Genomic DNA, 21,842 nt, shown 5'->3' with positions numbered 1-21,842 from the left:
TTCTAAAGTCAGTTTTAAGCAGAAACGAGGCAATAATCTGTTAATCGCTGCTGACGCTCCGACGTGACGGGACAGATCACACTGCAGCACCGGGTCCGCGCATGCACTGACTCGCATAGAGGAGTGCTCAGTCTAGGAGAGTGCTGAGCCCCTGACACCGGATCAGTGTGACAAGGATTAATAGATCCTGAATTGTCTGGTTTATATTCAATAAACATATTAGATACTGGGCCCTGGGTTCAAACCAGAAATATTTAGATGATCCAGTCTGTGTCCACACCACCAGGAGGTGCTGTGTTCTGACCGCAAACTGCCAACAAAAACTAAAAAGAGCTAAAGTACATTCTGAAAGTAATCCTGTTGACACGTTCTGAAGCTTAAATTTAAAGGCAAGTCCTCGATCAAGTGACTATTAGAGAATAAATAAATCAATAATTCACAGATTGCAACTAAATTCCCCTTCAAAATAAAGTGTCGTCAGTGTGTTTGTGTTCAAATTAAATGTCACATTAATCCTGTTTCATGGTTCCATAAAATCAATCCGGTCTCTGCAGGGTTTTCTTTTGAGAGAGAGAGAGTGGAGTGAATTTCATTTTTAAAAAAAATGTGGAAAGGAGCTTCTGGGAGTCCTGCAGAGACCAATCCAGCCTGTGGGTCTGTGGTGGTTTCACAGGAGCAGGTTCAGGTCAGCCAGCAGGTCATCCACGCTGACGATTGGAGCTCGCCAGTAGTTGAAAGAAGAAAACTCGGACAGCTCGACCTGAAAGAGTACCAGAGACAATATCTGGATCAGAATCCAGTTTAAAGCAGCAACGGTGTGAATCTTAATGTGATCACCTGACACCGAATGGACCACTTTTTTTCTGTTTCATTCCATAGTTAATCTGACCAAGTTGTCCTGCACATCATATTATATATTATTATATTATATTAGTATATTTTATTTATTATTATTATATGTGATTAGATTATATATCATATTATAACTTATTATATATAAAGTATCTTCTATTCTTTGAATCATAAGCTTGAACAGAATTGAATTGCGCCATTCTTAGATAAATGACAAAAACCAATCACTCCACTGATTAACTGATAGTTTTGGAACTTTAATTCTTCTGTCAGGTTTGAGGGTTTAGCTTTTGTTGTGATTGTGTGAAACTCAAACCAATGACATCTCCTTGGCCTTTGCTGGAACCTTCTGTCCTCTCACCTCCTCATCCTGATTGGTCCCTGCAAAAGTCTTTCCCTTTGCTTTGCTGCTATTGGCCTGATGCTCGATGTCAATCAAACCCAGGTCCTCCAGCTCAGCCATATCCAGGGCTGGGATTGGCTGTCTCCAGAACAGGAAGGAATCATATTGGCTGTTGGATTTCTCCAGCATGTTTGGATATCTGGGTATGGACACAGAATCTGGATCAGGATTTGGTTTCAGATCTGATCTGACAAAATGAAGTTGTGATCGGCTGCTGAATGAAATGTGAGAAATAAAAAAAACCCTGGAAAAACACTTAACCAACAATCATTGGTAGACATCAACGGATTTGGTCCATTTAGAAATTTATGTTGATTTATTGGCTCTGCCCCCTCGACCCCCTATCGGACGATCGCTGACTCATCATTATCTCATTAATGTATGTTCAATTATTCTGCTGTTATAAAAAAAATAACATTTCTGTTGCTGTCCTGAAAATTCTGTATTTTTGTTTTATTTGACCAAACCAGATAATTCCCCCACTGAGTCTGGACTGCTTCAGGTTTCTTCCTGTAACAACAACAATAATAATAATAATAATAATAATAAACACCTTGGTTTCTTCAAACTGTCACCAGTGTTACCATGGCTGGGTCAGGGTTAACTGTGCACTGTGTGAACTAGATTAAGTTAAACTAGAGCTCAGTAAAATCGGTTTGATCTTAGTTGATTGCATTTATTTGATTTTATCTTTAATTTTGCTGAGGTTTTCTGAGTCCATTTGAAGTCATTAAATGTCTTTGGTGCTGAAGTAGCTTCAGTTCTTTTTAACGTTGGCTGTATTTTAGTCTGCAGCTGAAATAAACATGATGGAGCTGATGAAGTTACTGAAATATAAATATATATATTTATCCACCCGCATGGAGGTCAAGTTTCCATCTTGTCTGTCTGTTACCAGGATATTTTTTCAGGATGAGGTAGTGCATGGATCTAAATTAAATTAATAACCAGCTGGTTATGGTTCATTTTGTGAGGTTAGCACGTTGGAGTTGCTTTTCTTTTTACCCCTCATAATGAATATTTTTGGTCATTGTAACTTGCAACATGATTTTGATTTAGTCTGTTGTAATTATAACAAAGCATGACTCAATAAAACAAAAAATAAGATGATGGAATTTATTTTATTTTATTTTTTAACTTCCATATTTAATTGTGCTGATTCATTTTGAGGCGTTGGCCCGCCGCTTCTTCAACCTGCACTTTGAAAATAACGGAATTAATTCTGGTTAAAAAAAAAAAAAAAAATCAATATCTGTTTATGTCGGTACCTGAAATGAGATTTTCTCAAATTAAATGATATTTTAATTAGGTTGGACATATGATTTTTATTTTTTATTTGCCATGTTCAGGCTCAGAAGCAGGTGACTCATGAAATTTAATAATTTTTTAACACACACACGATACGTATTTCTTAGACATTCGTATATAATATTTATTAATTCACATTTTCGGGCATTTGTAAATTATTTTAAAAATATTTGCCGTAACCAGAAGCTCTATGCTGATTAAAAATAAGAGAATAAGCGAGATTTTACCTGTCGAAGATGTGAAAATGAATCTGATATCTGTAATTAGTCTCTTGTCTTTGTCCGCCGCTGCGCTTTGTCCAACAAAAGCATTGAGTCAAGTTAGCAGCAATAAAATGCAACGACCTCCGGTGTTCTTTCAATATAAAACAAGGATTCCGGTGTTCTTTCAAAATAATACATCGACCAGTGTTCTAAAATAAATCAACGGTTCCGGTTTTATTCCGAAACTTCTCTTTGACGAATTTTAAGTAGACAAAATACATTTTTAAGTTTATGAGTGATTTCTAGTGCTCAGTTTGTGAATCCTTGTGGCTTCCCTGAGGATTCAGTTGAAGTCTCGAAGACTGTTGTCTACTGCCAAATCTGACCAGGCTTCAAGATCAGAATGTTTCTCAGCAGTTTGTGCGCAATCTGTCTGGAGGCTATTGGGGGGAAAATTACTATTCCATAGAAAAGTAAACGATTTTCATTTTAAAAAAAGTTTATAAAATACAAGGTGCAAAAAAAAAAAAAAAAAAAAAAAAAACGAGGTGTGTCTGACTGGTCCTACATAGCTGAACCATTCTGCATTGATTTGGGGTCCTTATGTCATTGAACATGCAAGCTACTGAAAAAAAAATTGTTTTAATTAAGACAATAATTTATTGAAGGCCCCTTGGTGAAACCAAAGCACTTATGGGCAAGGGGGTGTGAGCTATCTGTCTGATTGTTGCCTGAAAGTAACACTGAGTGAAAGTGATGAATATCTGCATACCCATCCAATATCCAACCTCCAACTAATTTCACCACGGTTTAGTGTCCACAGGAGGAGGTGTTTCATAATCTGAGGATACTCGAAATATCATCCAGAGGAGTTGTAGTGCACGGCTCAGTGGAAATCTTAGGCTGTACAGGGAGCTGAGAAAGTGGGCTGTGATGGTCCTGAGAGTGGACATATGTCAGAAAAAAATCTATAGGTAATTTATAGGCATGACCTATAGGTTGCTATAGGCCAGGCTATAGAATTTCCGTGGACAAGCCTATAGAGAAACCTATAGGTCGCCATAGAAAAACATATAAGTGCCTATAGGCAATTGGGACGTTTCACCTATAGGCCCTCTATAGGCGGTCCTATAGGATAGCTATAAGAGCCCGCAGGCCAACCCATAGGATCTCTATAAGAACCTACAGGCCTATAGAATTTCTATCAGAACCTATAGGATCTTTGTAGGAACTTATAGGCCAACCTATAGGATCTCTATAACAATCCATAGGCCAACCTATAGCATTTCTACCAGAACCTATAGGACAACCTATAGAATCTCTATAGGAACCTACAAGTCATAATGCCATAAAATATACAAAGGATAATGGGAACAATTAAACATTTAAATATAAAATGTATTTCACAAATACACAATAAACAATACACAAAAAGTGACAACATTTAACTTTTTCTTGGATGAAATATTGAACATTAACTTTAGGGCAAGCCTTTAATCAGCGGTATCACACTTCTTCAGCAAGCGTTTGCCTTCGGTGTTCAAGAGGTGAGTGATGGCCGTTTTGACTGGTTGAACATCAGGAGAACGGGTCTGTTCTTTGATATAATCTGCATATGTAAAATAAATGAATAAATAAAATCTGTAATTTGTGGATGCAGCATACAGATAAAAGCAAAACCAACCAGCATAGGGTTTAACAGCAATTAAAACAGTTATTCAAAAGTAATTCTCCAAGAAATATTAGTTAAAAATTATACCACCAGTTCCCAAAGCTGGGGAAAAACTTTAATATATTTCCTCTATTAGAAGCGCATGGGCTTATGTAAATAACAGATGTTTTTATGGTCAAAATGAGTAATGTTTTAATATTTCTGTATCAAAAGAATTTAATTTTTGGTCTAGGTGCGCCTCTAATAGAGCAAATATATGTAAGGCATTGCATTAATAATGTTATTGTTATGCCAGTTAACTTACCAATTGTGAACTCTACACCAGGCAGCTTCTTTTTGGCTCTCACATCTTTAAAAGCGTTGCTTTTCTTTCGAGTGAGGGAAGATGATTGTAGCACTTCTGGTGTGTGAATCATCCACAGCAGGGTGTTTGTGTATTCTTTAACATTTGGTTTTTTTTTTTGCATTTAGTAACCTCTTTTGCCAAACTGTTATGGCCACCCCTGGCCACAAAGTTACCTGAAATTAAAAGACACTAGGTTAGGCACAAAATAAAGCTTGAGATGATGTACAACAGTAAAAAGTTTCCTACAGCAAACAGTATACAAAGCATTGTCTAGAATAAGAAAAACATCTTTTTTTCACCATGGAGGCTTGATGTGCACAAATGGAAGAAAAAATATTATTGCCTGGTTTAATTTTGAATATTCCATTAGTATTTTGTCTTTTTTTCCTCTCTTATTAACTGACCAAAATAAAAGAAACTCAATGGCAGTGACTTTTTTTTTAATCTGGTATGTGTTATCAGTAAATTGCACCAAGTAAATAATTTGGCTTTTTGCACAGAACATGATTTTTGTTCACAATTGCACCCCCCCCCCCCCCCCCCATAAGAAAGCAAATATACTTGTATGTGTGCACACATTCATCCTTATGCTAAAGAAAACAAAATAGAATTCCAGTATATGAGGAGGTGCCACTTTAAATTTGACACAATGTACAATTATTGTCCATTTTTTTATATCATTGGCACACATAAATGCAACAAGGGAGTTAAGTCCAGCTGTAAATAAATGCAGATTGTTCAATAATTATAGTAAGTCCCTTCGGCTGCTCCCTTGTTTGCACTCGGGGTCGCCACAGCAAATCCAAGGTGGATCTGCATGTTGATTTGGCACAGGTTTTACGCCGGATGCCCTTCCTGACGCAACTCCACATTACATGGAGAAATGTGGCAGGGGTGGGATTTGAACCCAGAACCTTCCGAACTGAAACCAAGCGCATTAACCACTTGGCCACCACCCCTGCAGATTGTTCAATAATTATACAAAGTCAAAATGATTGCCACTATTGCCACTGGGCGTTTTATATGAGTTAAAAAGGACAATGAGGTGCTCACCAATGCAATCTGCATGCTCTTGTCCATTACTTCATCATCATCATCTTCACTCTGTAACAGAATAATAATCATGATTAATTTAACCCTACTGAAATAAAAAAAAAGAGTTGCGATGATAAATAAAGCAAGCAAAGAACAATAAGAATTGTAGATGTAGTTTACCTGAGGACTCAAAATACATTCTGTTGTGTGGGCCGCTGAAGAGGAGGTACTGCTGGCCCACCACCACCAGATGGCGCCCTGCTTGGAGTGCGGGCTTCAAGCACGAGAGGGCGCCGGAAGCACTGGGAGTGACAGCTGTCGCTCTTCATCAGCACCAGCTGTCACTCATTCAACCCATCACCATAAAGGCCGGACTGCAACTCCACCTTCTCGCCGAGAAATCATCTACCATACAGGTAATTCTCTGCTGAATCTAAACCGAACAATAGTCTGATCTCTTTTGCAGCCGTTTTCCTGTGACGGATTCCTTGTCTGCTGTGTTGGCGTTTGGTGTGGACTGCGACGGCTTCACCACCTATCCCACCCAGATAAGTGGTTGTCTCAGGAGCTGTCCGAGTGTGTTATTGGAGGTGGAGGTTCTCCCTCCTAACTGAACACAGACTGTGGGATTACTGAGTGTGCGAACTCTCACTCATCAAACTGTTTCTGTTCTCTGCCAGCAGTACCGGGTCTGACTGCTGAAGACAGTGGCCACCTGGGGCGCAGGGCTTGGCGGCTCCGGTGTTCTTCAGATCCGTTGGTGGTGGAAGCTGTGTGGGTTCCGGCTCTTCTATCACCAGACGTCTTCTATCTTCGAGCCTGCCACACGCCACCTTGTGTATGATTGACATGCCACAATATTGTTATTGTCTGTACTTCGTTGTGCGCTTCACAACATTAAATTGTTACTTTTTGGCTTATCCATTGTCCGTTCATTAACGCCCCGTGTTGTGGGTCCGTGTCACGACACCTTCCCAACAGGATTTCTCGGCCTGCGTCATGGATCCCGAGGGGCGTCAACCATCGCTTGAACAGCCAATGAGGTGCACAGGCGCCAGCAGGAGGCGTGTTAGGTGAGCTGCAGCACATCTTAACCGCCTTTACTGCTCGGTTGGACTTAGTTACCGAGCAGAGCACTGTTCTCAGTCGAAGGATGGAGGCTCTCACCGCCCAGGTGGAAGCGCATGCTCAGGGAGCTGCTGCAGCACCTCCTCCTGCTGACCGAATGCCAGAGACAGACATTCCACTAGTCGTTCAACGAACCCCCCCACCTTCCCCTGAAGCATACATAAGCCCTCCGGAGCCGTACGGAGGCTGTGTGGAGACGTGCGCGGACTTCTTGATGCAGTGCTCGCTCGTCTTTTCACAGCGTCCCGTCATGTACGCGTCAGACGCTAGCCGGGTGGCTTACATTATAAATTTGCTTCGAGGAGAGGCACGCGCCTGGGCTACGGTGCTCTGGGAGCAGAATTCACGGCTCCTAACGATTTACACTGAGTTTGTGAGTTCACCCCTCTGTACCCCCGGACCGGCGCCACCTCCTGCCCGGATCATCGACGGGGAGCCGACTTGGACCGTGCGCCAGCTCCTGGACGTGCGTCGGAAGGGCCGGGGGTTCCAGTATTTGATGGACTGGGAGGGAGTTCCGACAGGTGTTCAACCACCCTCATAGAGGCGAGACCGCTTCAAGCGTGCTGCTGTCGATAAGACAGGGGTGTTGTAGCGCAGCGAAGTATGCAGTCGACTTCCGCATCGCGGCAGCGCAAGCTGGCTGGAATGCTGTTGCGCTCCGCGCTGCCTTTGTAAACGGACTGTCTCTGGTCCTTAAGGAGCACCTGGTGGCGAAGGACGAGCCGCGGGATTTAGACGGGCTTATCGACCTGGTTATACGGTTAGACAACCGATTAACAGAACACCGACGGGAGCGAGATGAAGGGCGTGGTCAGGCACAAGCCATCCCTCTTCCTCCCGGGTCCGAAAGGGAGCCGACTTCCCCACGCTCCACAGCCAGGGCTCTCCACGTGACGACAGCTCCCCCTGCTGACGTTGCTATGGAAATGAGCAGGGCCAAAAAGCGATCAGATCAGAGATAAAGGAGGCTGATCCGTGGAGAGTGTTTTCTCTGCAGCTCAACCGAGCACATACAGAGAGAGTGCCCCAAACGGTCAAAACAGCAGCACTCGTCCTTAGAGACTGGGCTAAGGGTGGGTCACAATACCCACGCGGGGAAACCCCGAAGATCTGCACGTATCCCAGTCACGATCCTGAGTGGGGATCTAACCCTTCACGCCCCAGCACTGGTGGACACGGGGTCGGAGGGGAATCTGCTGGACAGCAGATGGGCAAAGGAGGTTGGGCTCCCTCTAGTGGCCTTACCGTCACCATTGTCGGTGCGGGCACTAGATGGCACCCTTCTTCCACTAATCACACACCAGACACAGCCCGTGACTTTGGTTGTTTCTGGGAATCACAGGGAGGAGATTGTGTTTTATGTAACACCTTCTACCTCCCGAGTGATTTTGGGTTTTCCATGGGTGTTAAAACACAATCCCCAGATTGATTGGCCATCTGGGGTTGTGGTTCAGTGGAGCGAAACCTGCCACCGGGAGTGTTTAGGATCCTCGGTTCCACCCGGTGTGACAGCTAAGGAGGAGGTTTTAGTCCCCCCCAATCTGACGGCGGTGCCAGCCGAGTACCATGACCTTGCTGACGTCTTCAGCAAGGATCTGGCACTCACGCTGCCCCCACACCGTCCGTACGATTGTGCCATTGATTTGATACCGGGCGCTGAGTACCCGTCCAGCAGGCTGTACAACCTCTCATGTCCAGAACGCGAATCAATGGAGACCTACATCCGGGACTCATTAGCTGCCGGGTTGATCCGGAACTCCTCCTCCCCGATGGGTGCTGGCTTCTTTTTTGTGGGCAAGAAGGACGGCGGACTCCGTCCATGCATTGATTACAGAGTGCTGAACGAGATCACGGTTCGCAACCGATACCCGTTACCTCTGTTGGATTCAGTGTTTACGCCCTTGCATGGAGCCCAAATTTTCACAAAATTGGATCTTAGGAATGCTTATCACCTGGTTCGGATCCAGGAGGGAGACGAGTGGAAGACGGCATTTAACACCCCGTTAGGTCACTTTGAGTACCTGGTCATACCGTTCGGCCTCACCAATGCGCCCGCAACGTTCCAAGAGTTGGTTAATGACGTCTTGCGGGACTTCCTGCATCGGTTTGGTTTGTCTTCGTATATCTAGATGATATACTCATCTTTTCTCCGGATCCTGAGACCCATGTCAAGCATGTACGTCAGGTCCTACAGTGGTTGTTGGAGAACCGGCTATTTGTGAAGGGCGAGAAGTGCGAGTTTCACTGCTCTTCTTTGTCCTTCCTGGGGTTCATAATCTCCTCCAACTCCGTCACCCCTGATCCGGCCAAGGTTGCGGCGGTGAGAGATTGGCCCCAACCAACAAACCGTAGGAAACTGCAACAGTTCCTCGGCTTTGCGAATTTCTACAGTAGGTTCATTAAGGGCTACAGTCAGGTAGTTAGCCCCCTGACAGCCCTGACCTCCACTAAGGTCCCCTTCACCTGGTCGGATCGGTGCGAAGCCGCGTTTAGGGAGTTGAAGCGCCGGTTTTCGTCTGCACCAGTTCTGGTGCAGCCTGATCCTACTCGCCAGTTCAAAGTGAAGGTGGATGCCTCTGACTCAGGGATAGGAACCGTGCTGTCCCAGAGCGGGGAGTCCGATAAGGTTCTCCACCCTTGTGCCTATTTTTCCCGCAGGTTGACCCCGGCTGAGAGGAATTGTGACGTCGGCAATCGGGAACTCCTTGCGGTGAAGGAGGCTCTTGAAGAGTGGAGACACTGGTTGGAGCGACGGTGCCCTTCACGGTTTTCACGGACCATCGGAACCTGGACTACATCCGGACCGCCAAGCGGCTGAACCCCAGGGTGCATGAAGAGGAGGCCAAGGCCGAGTTGTCAGACCCCATAGAGACCATCATCCCCGAGTCCACTGTCGTGGCCACTCTCACCTGGGACGTGGAGAAGACCGTCCGGGAGGCCCTGACACGGAACCCGGACCCGGGGACCGGCCCGAAGGACAAACTGTACGTCCCACCAGAGGCCAGAGCTGCGGTTTTGGACTTCTGTCATGGTTCCAAGCTCTCCTGTCATCCCGGAGTGTGCAGAGCCATGGCAGTGGTCCAGCAGCGCTTCTGGTGGGCGTCCATGGAGGCCAACGTCCGGGACTACATCCAGGCCTGTACCACCTGTGCCAGGGGCAAGGCTGACCATAAGAGGATTTCAGGACTCCTCTAGCCCCTACCGGTACCTCACCGCCCCTGGTCCCACATTGGCCTGGACTTTGTCACGGGCCTCCCGCCGTCCCAGGGCAACACCACCATCCTCACGATAGTGGACCGGTTCTCCAAGGCGGCCCACTTCGTGGCCCTCCCGAAGCTCCCAACGGCCCAGGAGACAGCAGACCTCCTGGTCCACCACGTCGTGCGTCTGCATGGGATACCAGCGGACATCGTCTCAGACCGTGGCCCTCAGTTCTCCTCTCAGGTCTGGAGGAGTTTCTGCAGGGAACTGGGGGCCACCGTGAGTCTCTCGTCCGGGTATCACCCTCAGACAAACGGACAGGCAGAGCAGGCCAACCAGGAGCTGGAGCAGGCCCTCCGTTGCGTTACCTCCGCTCACCCGACGGCCTGGAGCACCCATCTGGCCTGGATCGAGTACGCCCACAACAGCCAAGTGTCGTCAGCCACCGGCCTCTCCCCATTTGAGGTGTGTTTGGGGTACCAGCCCCCATTGTTTCCACTTGTGGAGGGAGAGGTCGGTGTGCCCTCGGTCCAGGCCCACCTCAGGAGGTGCCGCCGGGTGTGGCGGACCGCCCGTTCTGCCCTGTTGAAGGCCCGGATGAGGGCCAAGGCCCATGCAGACCGCCGGCGTTCCCCTGCCCCTGCATACCAGCCCAGGCAGGAGGTGTGGCTTTCAACCAAGGACATACCACTCCAGGTCGAGTCTCAGAAACTGAAGGACCGCTTCATCGGACCATTTACAATCCTCAAAGTCCTCAGTCCTGCCGCGGTGAAGCTGAAGCTGCCGGCTTCACTGCGGATCCATCCTGTCTTCCATGTGTCGTGCATCAAACCTCACCACATTTCACCCCTCTGTACCCCCGGACCGGCGCCGCCTCCTGCCCGGATCATCGACGGGGAGCCGGCTTGGACCGTGTGCCGGCTCCTGGACGTCCGTCGGAAGGGACGGGGGTTCCAGTATTTGATGGACTGGGAGGGGTATGGACCCGAAGAACGCTCCTGGGTGAAGAGGAGCTTCATCCTGGACCCGGCCCTCCTGGCCGACTTCTACCAGCGGCACCCGGACAAGCCTGGTCGGGCGCCAGGAGGCGCCCGTTGAGGGGGGGGTCCTGTTGTGTGGGGCCGCTGAAGAGGAGGTACTGCTGGCCCACCACCACCAGATGGCGCCCTGCTTGGAGTGCGGGCTTCAAGCACGAGAGGGCGCCAGATCCACTGGGAGTGACAGCTGTCGCTCTTCATCAGCACCAGCTGTCACTCATTCAACCCATCACCATAAAGGCCGGACTGCAACTCCACCTCCTCGCCGAGAAATCATCTACCATACAGGTAATTCTCTGCTGAATCTAAACCGAACAATAGTCTGATCTCTTTTGCAGCCGTTTTCCTGTGACGGATTCCTTGTCTGCTGTGTTGGCGTTTGGTGTGGACTGCGACGGCTTTGCCTCCCACCCCACCCAGATAAGTGGTTGTCTCAGGAGCTGTCCGAGTGTGTTATTGGAGGTGGAGGTTCTCCCTCCTAACTGAACACAGACTGTGGGATTACTGAGTGTGAGTACTCACACTCATCAAACTGTTTCTATTCTCTGCCAGCAGTACCGCGTCTGACTGCTGAAGACAGTGGCCACCTGGGGCGCAGGGCTTGGCGGCTCCGGTGTTCTTCAGATCCGTTGGTGGTGGAAGCTGTGTGGGTTCCGGCTCTTCTATCACCAGACGTCTTCTATCTTCGAGCCTGCCACACGCCACCTTGTGTATGATTGACATTCCGCAATATTGTTATTGTCTGTACTTCGTTGTGCGCTTCACAACATTAAATTGTTACTTTTTGGCTTATCCATTGTCCGTTCATTAACGGCCCCTGTTGTGGGTCCGTCTCACGACACCTTCCCAACACATTCTTCTTCTTGTGAAGCCGCTGGGGTCTGTACATGTGTGGTAAAAAGAACAGTTTAATATGATGTGTATGTAAAGCATGGCAGTAAATGTACTTTATCGCTATATGCTATTATACCATTCCTTGGAAACAATCATAATGTTACTTTATTTTACTTCATTGCTCTTTGAAACCACTTTCTTTTTCTTCTTAATCTACAGAGACAAAATTATATTCTGAGTCATACATGCAACATTAACAAAGTGAAATACACATTTGACAAGGACATACAGACACTATCATAGTGCATTCATGAAGAAAACGGTGTCTGGTTGACCCGCTCCACTGCCGACCCGCGCTGGCTGACTCGCTCCGGTTTTCTGGGTGACCCGCTCCACTCACAAAGCGGAGTGGGTCGTCCTAGATATTTATTCTTATTTACCAGATACCATTCACTTGTTTTTCATTCTTATTCATCAAATAACTTAATGTCATTCCCCTAGCAAAATTCGCCGTTTTCTTATATATACACAAACATTAACGAATTATATACAAACGTCATCTGCAGCGCACAATGTCATGTTCACTCAGTCATGTCAGTAAGTGTTATTCCTTCTACATTTATATCATTAAATAAGTGATTCTTTCGACTGAGAAGTAGAGCATATGGGGCAGGTCAGTCAGCGTGGGTCGGCAGTGGAGCGGGCCGTCTAGAAACCAAGAAAACAATCCCTAAACTGCCATTAAGAGAGCAATGGTACTGGAGGGCATACGCTGTCAAAATCACCATCAAATTCCAGAAGTATTTCTTTGACAAAAACTGCACAAATGCTGTGAACTTATTTTCAGTTTCCCAGTCGAAATAATGGTGAAATTTGTAGGACATGAACGCATGTAAATTTAAATACCATGTTGATAAATTGCCTCAAATAGGCACAAGTATTGTTTGTTTTGTGTCACATACAATGAGGGTGTCTATTTGAGGGAGGAAATTTACAGATCATTGATGATTCAAGAAAAATATAGAAAATGGTACCTGCAATAGTGGACGATCATCTTCATCTTCTGAGGAAGAGTCAAACCTTGAGTTTTTCACTCTCACCCTTTTCTGGTTTGGTGACTGCAAACATACATTTGTGTTCTTTGCATACTTAATTGCAGTGTGGCGCAAGCTTGGAAGATCATCTGAAATAGAAGGTACATCAATGTTAATTCTTTAAGATATTAGGATCCGAAATTGAATTATTTTCACCAAATTTATTATTTTGCATGTTTAGAATCTAAATATATACTTCTGTGAAAACCTAAGTGTAACATACTGAGTTGAAAATGTCAAAAATTCTTCTTTTTTTTCAGACCAATTTGCATACTTAATAAGCAATGTGTTGAACTTCGACACTTATATATATATATACGTGGGCTGTCCGTAAAGTATCGGCTGTCCGTAAAGTATTGGTCCTTTTTATTTTTTTTTTAAACTATATGGATTTCATTCATATGTTTTTACGTCAGGCAAGTTTGAACCCTCGTGCGCATGCGTGAGTTTTTCCAATGCTGTCGGTGACGTCATTTGCCTGTGAGCACGCCTTGGGAAGGAGTGGCCCCGCCCCCTCGTCGGAATTTCATTGTCTGGAAATGGCGGAATGAAAAGGACTTTTTTTCCATCAGATTTTTTTCAGAAGCTGTTAGAAACTGGCACGTGGAAACCATTCGAAAAATTTATCTGGCTTTCTGTGAAAATTTTGCGGGCTTCACAGAGAATAAGGACTGTTAACTGTCGCTTTAAGGACGCTTGGCGCACCGCGCTCCGAGCTGCGACAACGCGGCACAAAACACCATATCATTTCTAAACGGATAGCTCTGTGGATATGAGACGTCGTGTGCTCTTTCTCCGGTAATCACAAGAGCTGGACATCAGCCATTTTCCGGCAGATTTCACTTTTAACCAGAGATTTTGTCGTGGAACGCTGCGCGGAGGCTTCGTGCGTCACGACTGATTCGCTTGATGAACGAGACAAAGAACGCCTATGTTTCGGCGTGTCAGAGGACAAGTTTGGACATGCCTATCTCAGCTTTCAATGCTTACCAGTCCAGTAAGTATCAGAGAAATTGTGGAGAGCTGGACCTCGTCTGACTTTCACAAAAAGGCTGAAGATGTGGACATCAGCACTTTTTCGGTACATTCCACTGTTACAGGAGTTTTTTTCATGGAAAGAAAAGCGGAGGGACGCGCCACGGAGCCGTTCATTACGCCGGACAAAACCACCTCGGTGTTGGTCTCACAGGACGGCTTAAAGGTGGATTTCAGATGGATTCCGGTTGCTTTTCAGTCGTGTGATTATCCGATTGTGATTGTGCATGAGCTGGACATGCCCCAACATGTCCTGGAAGGCTTCATCACGGATCAACAAAGCCTTCACGTTGGAAATGATCTGGTTGTTCCAGCGGGGTGTCAGCCTGTCGATGGGGGCTGGGAGCGTGCCGCGCTCTCAGCAGTTGTGGGCGGTCTTTAAACCGTCTGGATCACTCCTTAATCTGTGTAATCCCCATAAAATCGTCCCTGAAAGCCATATTAATTTTCCGAACGGTGTCCACCTGGAGGTCTGTCACAGTTTCTGGAAAGAAATTGATGCAGCAAAGCTCCAAATCGTTCAGACATTTATTCGCAATAAAAATAGACGAGAGGGGTGGACCACACCTCACTCAAAGCCTGCTCACAGGCGAATGACGCAACCGACAGGCATGGAAAAACTCACGCATGCGCATAAAGGTTCAAGCTTGGCTGATGCAAAAACACGTGATTCAAATCCATATGGTTTTGGAAAAAAATAAAAAGGTTGGATACTTTTCTAACAGACCTCGTGTGTGTGTATATATATATATATATTCTCGTTCCTGAAGCCATGCCCGGTGCCGCTGCGGAAACACGGTGGAAGAGCGGCGTCGGTGCTCAGCTGGGGGGGTGGAGAAACCAAACCACTTTGTGGAGTTGAACGGCAGCAGTGTGGCGTGTCGCTTTTATCCCAAGCTGAGTTTTTCCTACTCATGAGCCCACGCATGCACTCGGAACTCCATTCTCGCTTATTGTGTCATAGATCACTTATCAGTGATATTATATCTAATGAAGAGCTTAATACCCCAATCAAGAAGTGGGAATTCCTAAAATTTACAATTCACGAATTTTCAATTTCTTAGAGCAAAAAAAAAGAAAAAAGAAAAAAAAGAAACGGGAACTTGATCAGAAAGAATATGAAATTATTAACCAATGAAATGTCCTCTGCAACAAACACAATCAAAACGAAGGTGATAAACAAATGATTTTTAATCTCCAATCTTCTTTAGATGAAATGTATATTGACAAAGCTCAAGGAGCTTTTGTTAGATCAAGGGCAAAATGGATAGAAGAAGGAGAGAAGAACTGCTTACTTTTGCGGCTTAGAAAAAAGACTCCAAGAAAGAAATGACGCAAAATCCTTATTAATTGACAATAAGGAAGTCACTGATGAAAAAATTATATCCCTAGAATTTTTTAAATTTTATAAACAACTCTACAGTTGCAAATTTTCTGAAACAGATTGTGAATCTTTTTTAACAGAGGTTATTACTAACATTCCAAAAATTAATGAAGATTATAAAAAAACCTGGGAAAGCCCCCTTTCTCTTGCTGAACTTGATGCTGTAATTGGCAAATTATCTCCCAATAAGGCACCAGGCTCTGATGGGATTACTAGGAATTTCTATAAATTTTGGGGGGTAAACATAAAACATCTACTTTATGATGTATTTGTAGAAATTTTTGAAACTTGCTCACTCCCAATAACTATGAGACATGGGGTTATAATCTCAATCCCAAAACTGTACAAGGACTCCAGGATAATAGAAAACAGAAGACCTATTACACTCAGAAATTCAGACTACAAGCTTCTGACATATATTTTTGCCTCTCGATTACAATCAGGCTTGTCTAATATTATTGCAGAGATGCAGTCTGGTTTCTTAAAATGTAGATCAATCCATAATAACATTAGACAGGTTATGGACTTAATTGAATACAGTGAATTAATTGAGGCTCACGGGTTTATTTTCTTTTTGGACTTCTACAAGGCCTTTGATTCTGTAGAACACCCCTTTATTATGTCTGCACTTGAACATTTTGGGTTTGGTATAAAATTTAAAAATTTAATTGGTGGTTTATACAAGAACATAAACAGCTCAGTTCTTCTCTCCAAAGGCTCTACTCCAAGCTTTAGTATAGATGTTGGTATTCCTCAAGGATGTCCGATTTCTCCCTATAGTTTTCTTTTAGTCACAGAATTATTATCTATTTATATCAAAAATTGTAATGACATCCAGAAACTAAATATCTTGGGTAATGAAATAGTTATCAGTCAGCTAGCAGATGATACAACATTATTTCTAAAAAATGAACATCAAATCCAAATATCCATTGACAAAATCGTCAAATTCTCTAAAACTTCAGGATTATATATAAATTTGAAAAAATGTGAACTTATGTCTATTCATGACTCTCCTCTATACTAGGACGCATTTACCTGACCAAAATGGAAAGCTTATCCACTTTATTCAAATGCCATTTCTAATAAGTTAATTAAATCTTTTAACCAAACAAATCTAAATTTTATATGGAGGAACAGGCCACACTATATGAAGAAAAGCCACATGGTGAAAGAACCTAGTGAAGGTGGCCTGAAAGTAATTGACCTAGAGTGCCTTAATGCAATCCTAAAAATCATCTGGCTAAAGTCATGGATTAAACAACAAAATTCACTGTGGTATTGTATCCCAAATTTTATCTTTAACAAATTGGGAAGTTTGAATCTTCTACTTGTATGTGATTTTGATATTAACAAGCTCCCGGTATCCCTATCAGAGTTCCATAAACAAATCTTATTGTACTGGAAAATGCTATATGTCCACAACTATTCTCCACATTCAATAATAATATGGAATAACATATACATTCTACATCGCAACAAATCACTATTTTACAAAGACTGGTTTGAGAAGAATATTTGGTCTATATCACACCTAAAGAACAATGAGGGAAAGCTGATGAATTACGATCAGTTTTGCTTAAAACATGATTTTAACCCCTCGTACATAGACTTTATACGTTTATATAATGCACTTCCCAAAGAATTTGTTTTCCTCTCAGCCAACATTGTAGCAAACCAAATTATACACCCCAGTAGGCCTTCTTTATCAGTACAGGGCGTTCCAATTCTAGACCAAAAATGTAATAATTATTCCATAAGAAATTGTCTAACAGAAAAAATGTTTCCAGGATTACAAAATAAAAATGATATAATGAACAAATTAAAAAAAGACAATAACAAAACTAAGAACAATGTATCTAACCTTTCCTATAGCTCCTAAAGTGAAGGAAACACACTTTAAAATTATGAATAACATTTATCCATCCAAAGAATTACTTCAAATGCGCTTCAAAATCCAAGAAAATGTATGCTCCTTTTGTGAAAAAGATATTGAAAGTACTGATCATCTTTTTTTCTTCTGTGATATAGTCCAATTATTCTGGTACGACATACAACAATGGATCAATACAGCAATCTTATCTCCTCCAGTCTCACTAAATAGAGATATTGTTATTTTTGGTACTCCTATGAAATCTAAAAAAGAAGAACTCTGTACGAATTTAGGAGAACATTGATGTGTCTGTCCTGTACACCTCATTGGCCAGCAGACACACTAAATCAAAATGCACAAACGTGTTTTCAAATAATTTGCATGCTCTTGGCAAAGGAGAGCAAGTTATCCTGCCTCCATCAAAGTTACTGGCTGCAAGCAGACTGATAGGGAACCAAGTGCACACTTCCGCCATTGTATACAAGAGATTTATTTTTCACCACCTGCTGTATGCCAGCAGTGACTATTTTCGATCTGCTCGGCATTGCAACTGCGATGTTGCATTTACTCATGGTGTGTATAAATATGGAAGAATTGAAACTTTTCTCTGTGTTACGTTGGGACCAGACTGCATGAGTGATGATGGTTTTTGTTTGTGTGATAAAGCAAATATCATACTAGTAAAGCCATTCAGCATTACACAAAGACCATTTGTTGATGCAAGGCTAGGCTGTTCATCTGACGTTCTTGTAAATATTGACCAACATGCAGATAACCCAAGTATTTGTATTTATCCAGGAGACATCCTGCAAAAATGTATTTTTATGAAATCTGATGTTTCATCTTACCTGTGCTCACTGCCTTCTCGGTTCTACTGGGATTAAGTTGTGAATTGATGGTTGCACATAAATGTTTTACATGTTAGCAGAACTTGGCCCTCTATAGAATCCTATAGTACAGCCTACAGAATTCTCCAGGTCTGTCTATAGAATCCTATAGGACAGCCTATGGAATTCTCCAGGTCTGTCTATAGAATTGTATAGGACAGCGTATGAAATTGTTTTAATAGATTTTGTCATTACATTATTACAAAAGTACATAAGACTAACAGAACCCAAAAGATTAGCTTACAGAAATCTAAAAGCTCTGTAAACACAGATTTTGCTGTTAGACTGCAGAATGTCAAATACATGTGCTGTATTTTCTCAATCAGAAGCGCATGTGCTTACGTAAATGACAGAGGGGTTTCTATGGTCAAAATAAGTAATATTTTAACATTTCTGTACTTAAAGAATGGAGTTTTTGGTTGCGCTTCTAACGGTTTGCTTCTAATAGAAGAAATATAGTATGCATTTGTCATGGATTGATATAAATGATATAGCCCAGGACTGGTAAATTTTGACCAGCAGAAATTCTGCGGACGAACAGACTTTTGTTAATGTGTGACTGAAAAATGTAAATGTGTATGCTCAAATTCACATATAAGCGTACAACTACTATGACAGCTAAAATATGGATTTCACTAAAAATATCAAATAAAATTTATACATGACAAAATCAAAAGGCAAAGTTTTAACATACAAAACATTTGTGTAGGAACATTATTTTAGCAGACAGTTTCAAATGGTTACTGAAACTATATGCATGAATATAGGACGAAGTCACTAGCAAGTCATGAATCGGCAAGTCACAAGTCTCAAGTCATAATGACCACCAGTTCTTTGCAAGCTGACTTGAGACTTGCTGATTCATGACTTGAGAATGACTTGACAGTGACTTCGTACCACCTCTGGCATATAGGATATAGATGTTCCTACAGGATTGTATACGCTGCCGTACGGGTTGAACTGATATAACATATGCATGTGTAGTTTCAGTTACAGATGTTATAGTAACCATTTTAAGCAAACTCTGCATTAATGCTGACCTGTTTGGATGTTTACAACTATACTTGTGTTTGATGATACTGCAGTTTCCAAGTTCCATGGTTCTACAAAGAAAATTATATACTGTATGTGATTATGTGGTCTATTAGAAAAGAAACCAACCTTTTTATTTTTTTCAAAAACTATATGGATTTGAATCACGTGTAATTACATCAGACAAGCTTGACCCCTCGTGCGCATGCATGAGTTTTTTCACGCCTGTCGGTTGTGTCATTCGCCTGTGGGCAGGCTTTGAGTGAGGAGTGGTCCACCCCTCCCGTCTATTTTTTCATTGTTTAGGAATGGCTCAGACTGCCGCTTTGCTTGATCAAAATTTTTTCAGAAACTGTAAGGCACATCCGAGTGGACACCATTCGAGAAATTCAGCAGGTTTTCTGTGAAAATTTTAAGGGCTGATGAGAGATTATGGAGTGTTACTGTCGCTTTAAGGACAACCCATGGAGCCGGAGGGCGCGCCGCACTCCGAGCTGCCGTCGTCAGCCTGTTTCGAGCTGAAAACTTCCAAATTTAAGCCTCTGTTGACCCAGGACGTCGTGAGAGAACAGAGAAGTTTCAGAAGAGGTCAGGATCAGCAGTTTATCCGGACATTCCACTGTTAAAGGAGATTTTGTAATGAAAGACGTGCGGACAGATTCGCATGTCGGCATGCAACCACTCATGGCCCAGCGCCACAGAGAAACACCTCCGTGTTGATAACCATTCGTAAAATTCAGGCGGCTTTCGATGGTTTTCAGTCGAGTGAGTATCCGAGAAACTGTTTAACAGCTGGGCATGTTCAAACTTGTCCCGTAACGCTCCATTGCCTATAGGTTTCTATAGGCAATGGAGCCTATAGGTCCTTGTGTCTGTAGAATGCTATTGGTCTCTATAGGCCAAGACCCCTGTAGGTCGCGTGTCCATAGGTGTTCTATAGAAACCTATAAGACCTCTATAGAAACCTAGTGAACTTTTTCGTAAACACCCCCTTGCAAGGGGGTGTTTTCTCAAGGAATCTGTCATCAGTTTATTTGTTTATTACCTCCGCCAAGGAGGTTATGTTTTTGGTCGTGTTTGTTTGTCTGTCTGTCAGCAGGATAACTCAAAAAGTTATGAACGGATTTTGAAGAAATTTAGTGGAGTGGTTGGAAATGACAAGAGGAACAAGTGATTAAATTTTAGTGGTGATCCGGATCACGATCCGGATCCCGATGCTAACGCGTTAGCCTGTCTATGGCATTTTCAATGTTAAAAGTTAGCATTAAGCAGTTGCAGCTGTCATCACGTTCGGGTGCATTTGTTTTCAAATTGTAATATTTCTTAAATTTATTTTTGTTTATATATTAATAATCTAATGATTATTATATACAATTTTAGAGAAAGAGACAAAAAGAAATAGATCACTGTGCCAAGGAGGGAATCTCTTTAGGGTCAGTGTCCCTATGGCCTTGTTTAGATTAGTGTTTCATAAATGTTAAAAAATTCATATATTTGCAGTTTAGTTGAATAATAAATTGAATTTTGTCTCTTATTTGTTTTTGTCTATAAGCACATGCAATATCAATATCAGTGCTCAGATGACAGTAGCTTCTAGGAAAGGTGCAAGTTGTAATAAACTGTGATGCCAAGCACTAAGGATACATGCTATCCAGTCACAGCAGATGAAACTTTTTTTTTTACTACTGAGCAAACATTGTTAGACTTTTTTAGGTTCAATGATTCCATGGCGTGTAGATGTTATGGCGTCAGTGACCCCATGGCCTTGGCGGAGGTTTGCACTCTGAGTGCTTCTAGTTTGTTTATTTATTTGGATCCCCATTAGTTGCAGCTCTGCTGCAACTATACTCTTCCTGGGGTCCACACAAGCCAACAAACATAATATACGGGAATCATTTTATATATTTTTGAATGCATTTTTGATTCCCGTGAGAAATAATAAAAAAAGGAAAAAAAAGTTAAACCTAGATTGCTTGTTATATCCACAAATGTCGTTTTAGACGTTCCTTAAAAGAACATTCATTTAAAGTGAGTTTGATGCATTCTGTTCTTTATGGCATTAGTCCTGGCTACAGGTAGTGTAACGTTTCCCACCACAGCATGTCTGGTTATGTATCCATGATTTTCTGAACTGAAAGAGAAATTCCTAAACAAAATACATGGTAATTTAGTGACAATAATCTTTCTGGTAAAAATGATCAGCAAATATAAAAGTCTATCTTTAACTAACAGCCAGTTTAAATTTGTATGCATTGTAATGATATTTGTCATATAACTGTACTTAAATGCTATACGAGCAGCCTTATTTTGAATAATCTGTAATTTATTTATCATTTCTTCAGAGGCCTTTGACCAAACTGCTGGGCAATAATCCAGGTATACTAATAATAATGCTTTAATAGCATAATTCAAAGTTGTACAACTTAAAAACCTTGCATGTCTTCTCATAATCAATATACCCCTGCCCATTTTTACAGAAATATTATTTATATGTTTTTTCCATGATAATTTGGAG

General features: G+C 42.8%; 1 protein-coding gene across 1 annotated transcript; it reads right to left on the bottom strand.

Moving 5' to 3' along the window:
- Positions 1–602: 602 nt before the first annotated feature.
- On the bottom strand, positions 603–2,948 carry mllt11 (MLLT11 transcription factor 7 cofactor). The gene is made up of 3 exons (XM_034160177.1): positions 2,791–2,948; positions 1,214–1,394; positions 603–760 (listed from the first exon to the last, which is right to left on the bottom strand). The coding sequence occupies exons 2-3, from the start codon at positions 1,382–1,384 to the stop codon at positions 668–670; spliced, it is 264 nt and encodes an 87-aa protein (XP_034016068.1). The 5' UTR covers positions 1,385–1,394; positions 2,791–2,948; the 3' UTR covers positions 603–667.
- Positions 2,949–21,842: the final 18,894 nt, after the last annotated feature.

The sequence above is a fragment of the Thalassophryne amazonica genome, chromosome 20 (assembly GCF_902500255.1).
Source record: "Thalassophryne amazonica chromosome 20, fThaAma1.1, whole genome shotgun sequence".
Taxonomy (NCBI): Eukaryota; Metazoa; Chordata; class Actinopteri; order Batrachoidiformes; family Batrachoididae; genus Thalassophryne; species Thalassophryne amazonica.
Note: the sequence above shows the minus strand (reverse complement) of the source record. Positions and strands in the feature narration are given on the sequence as shown.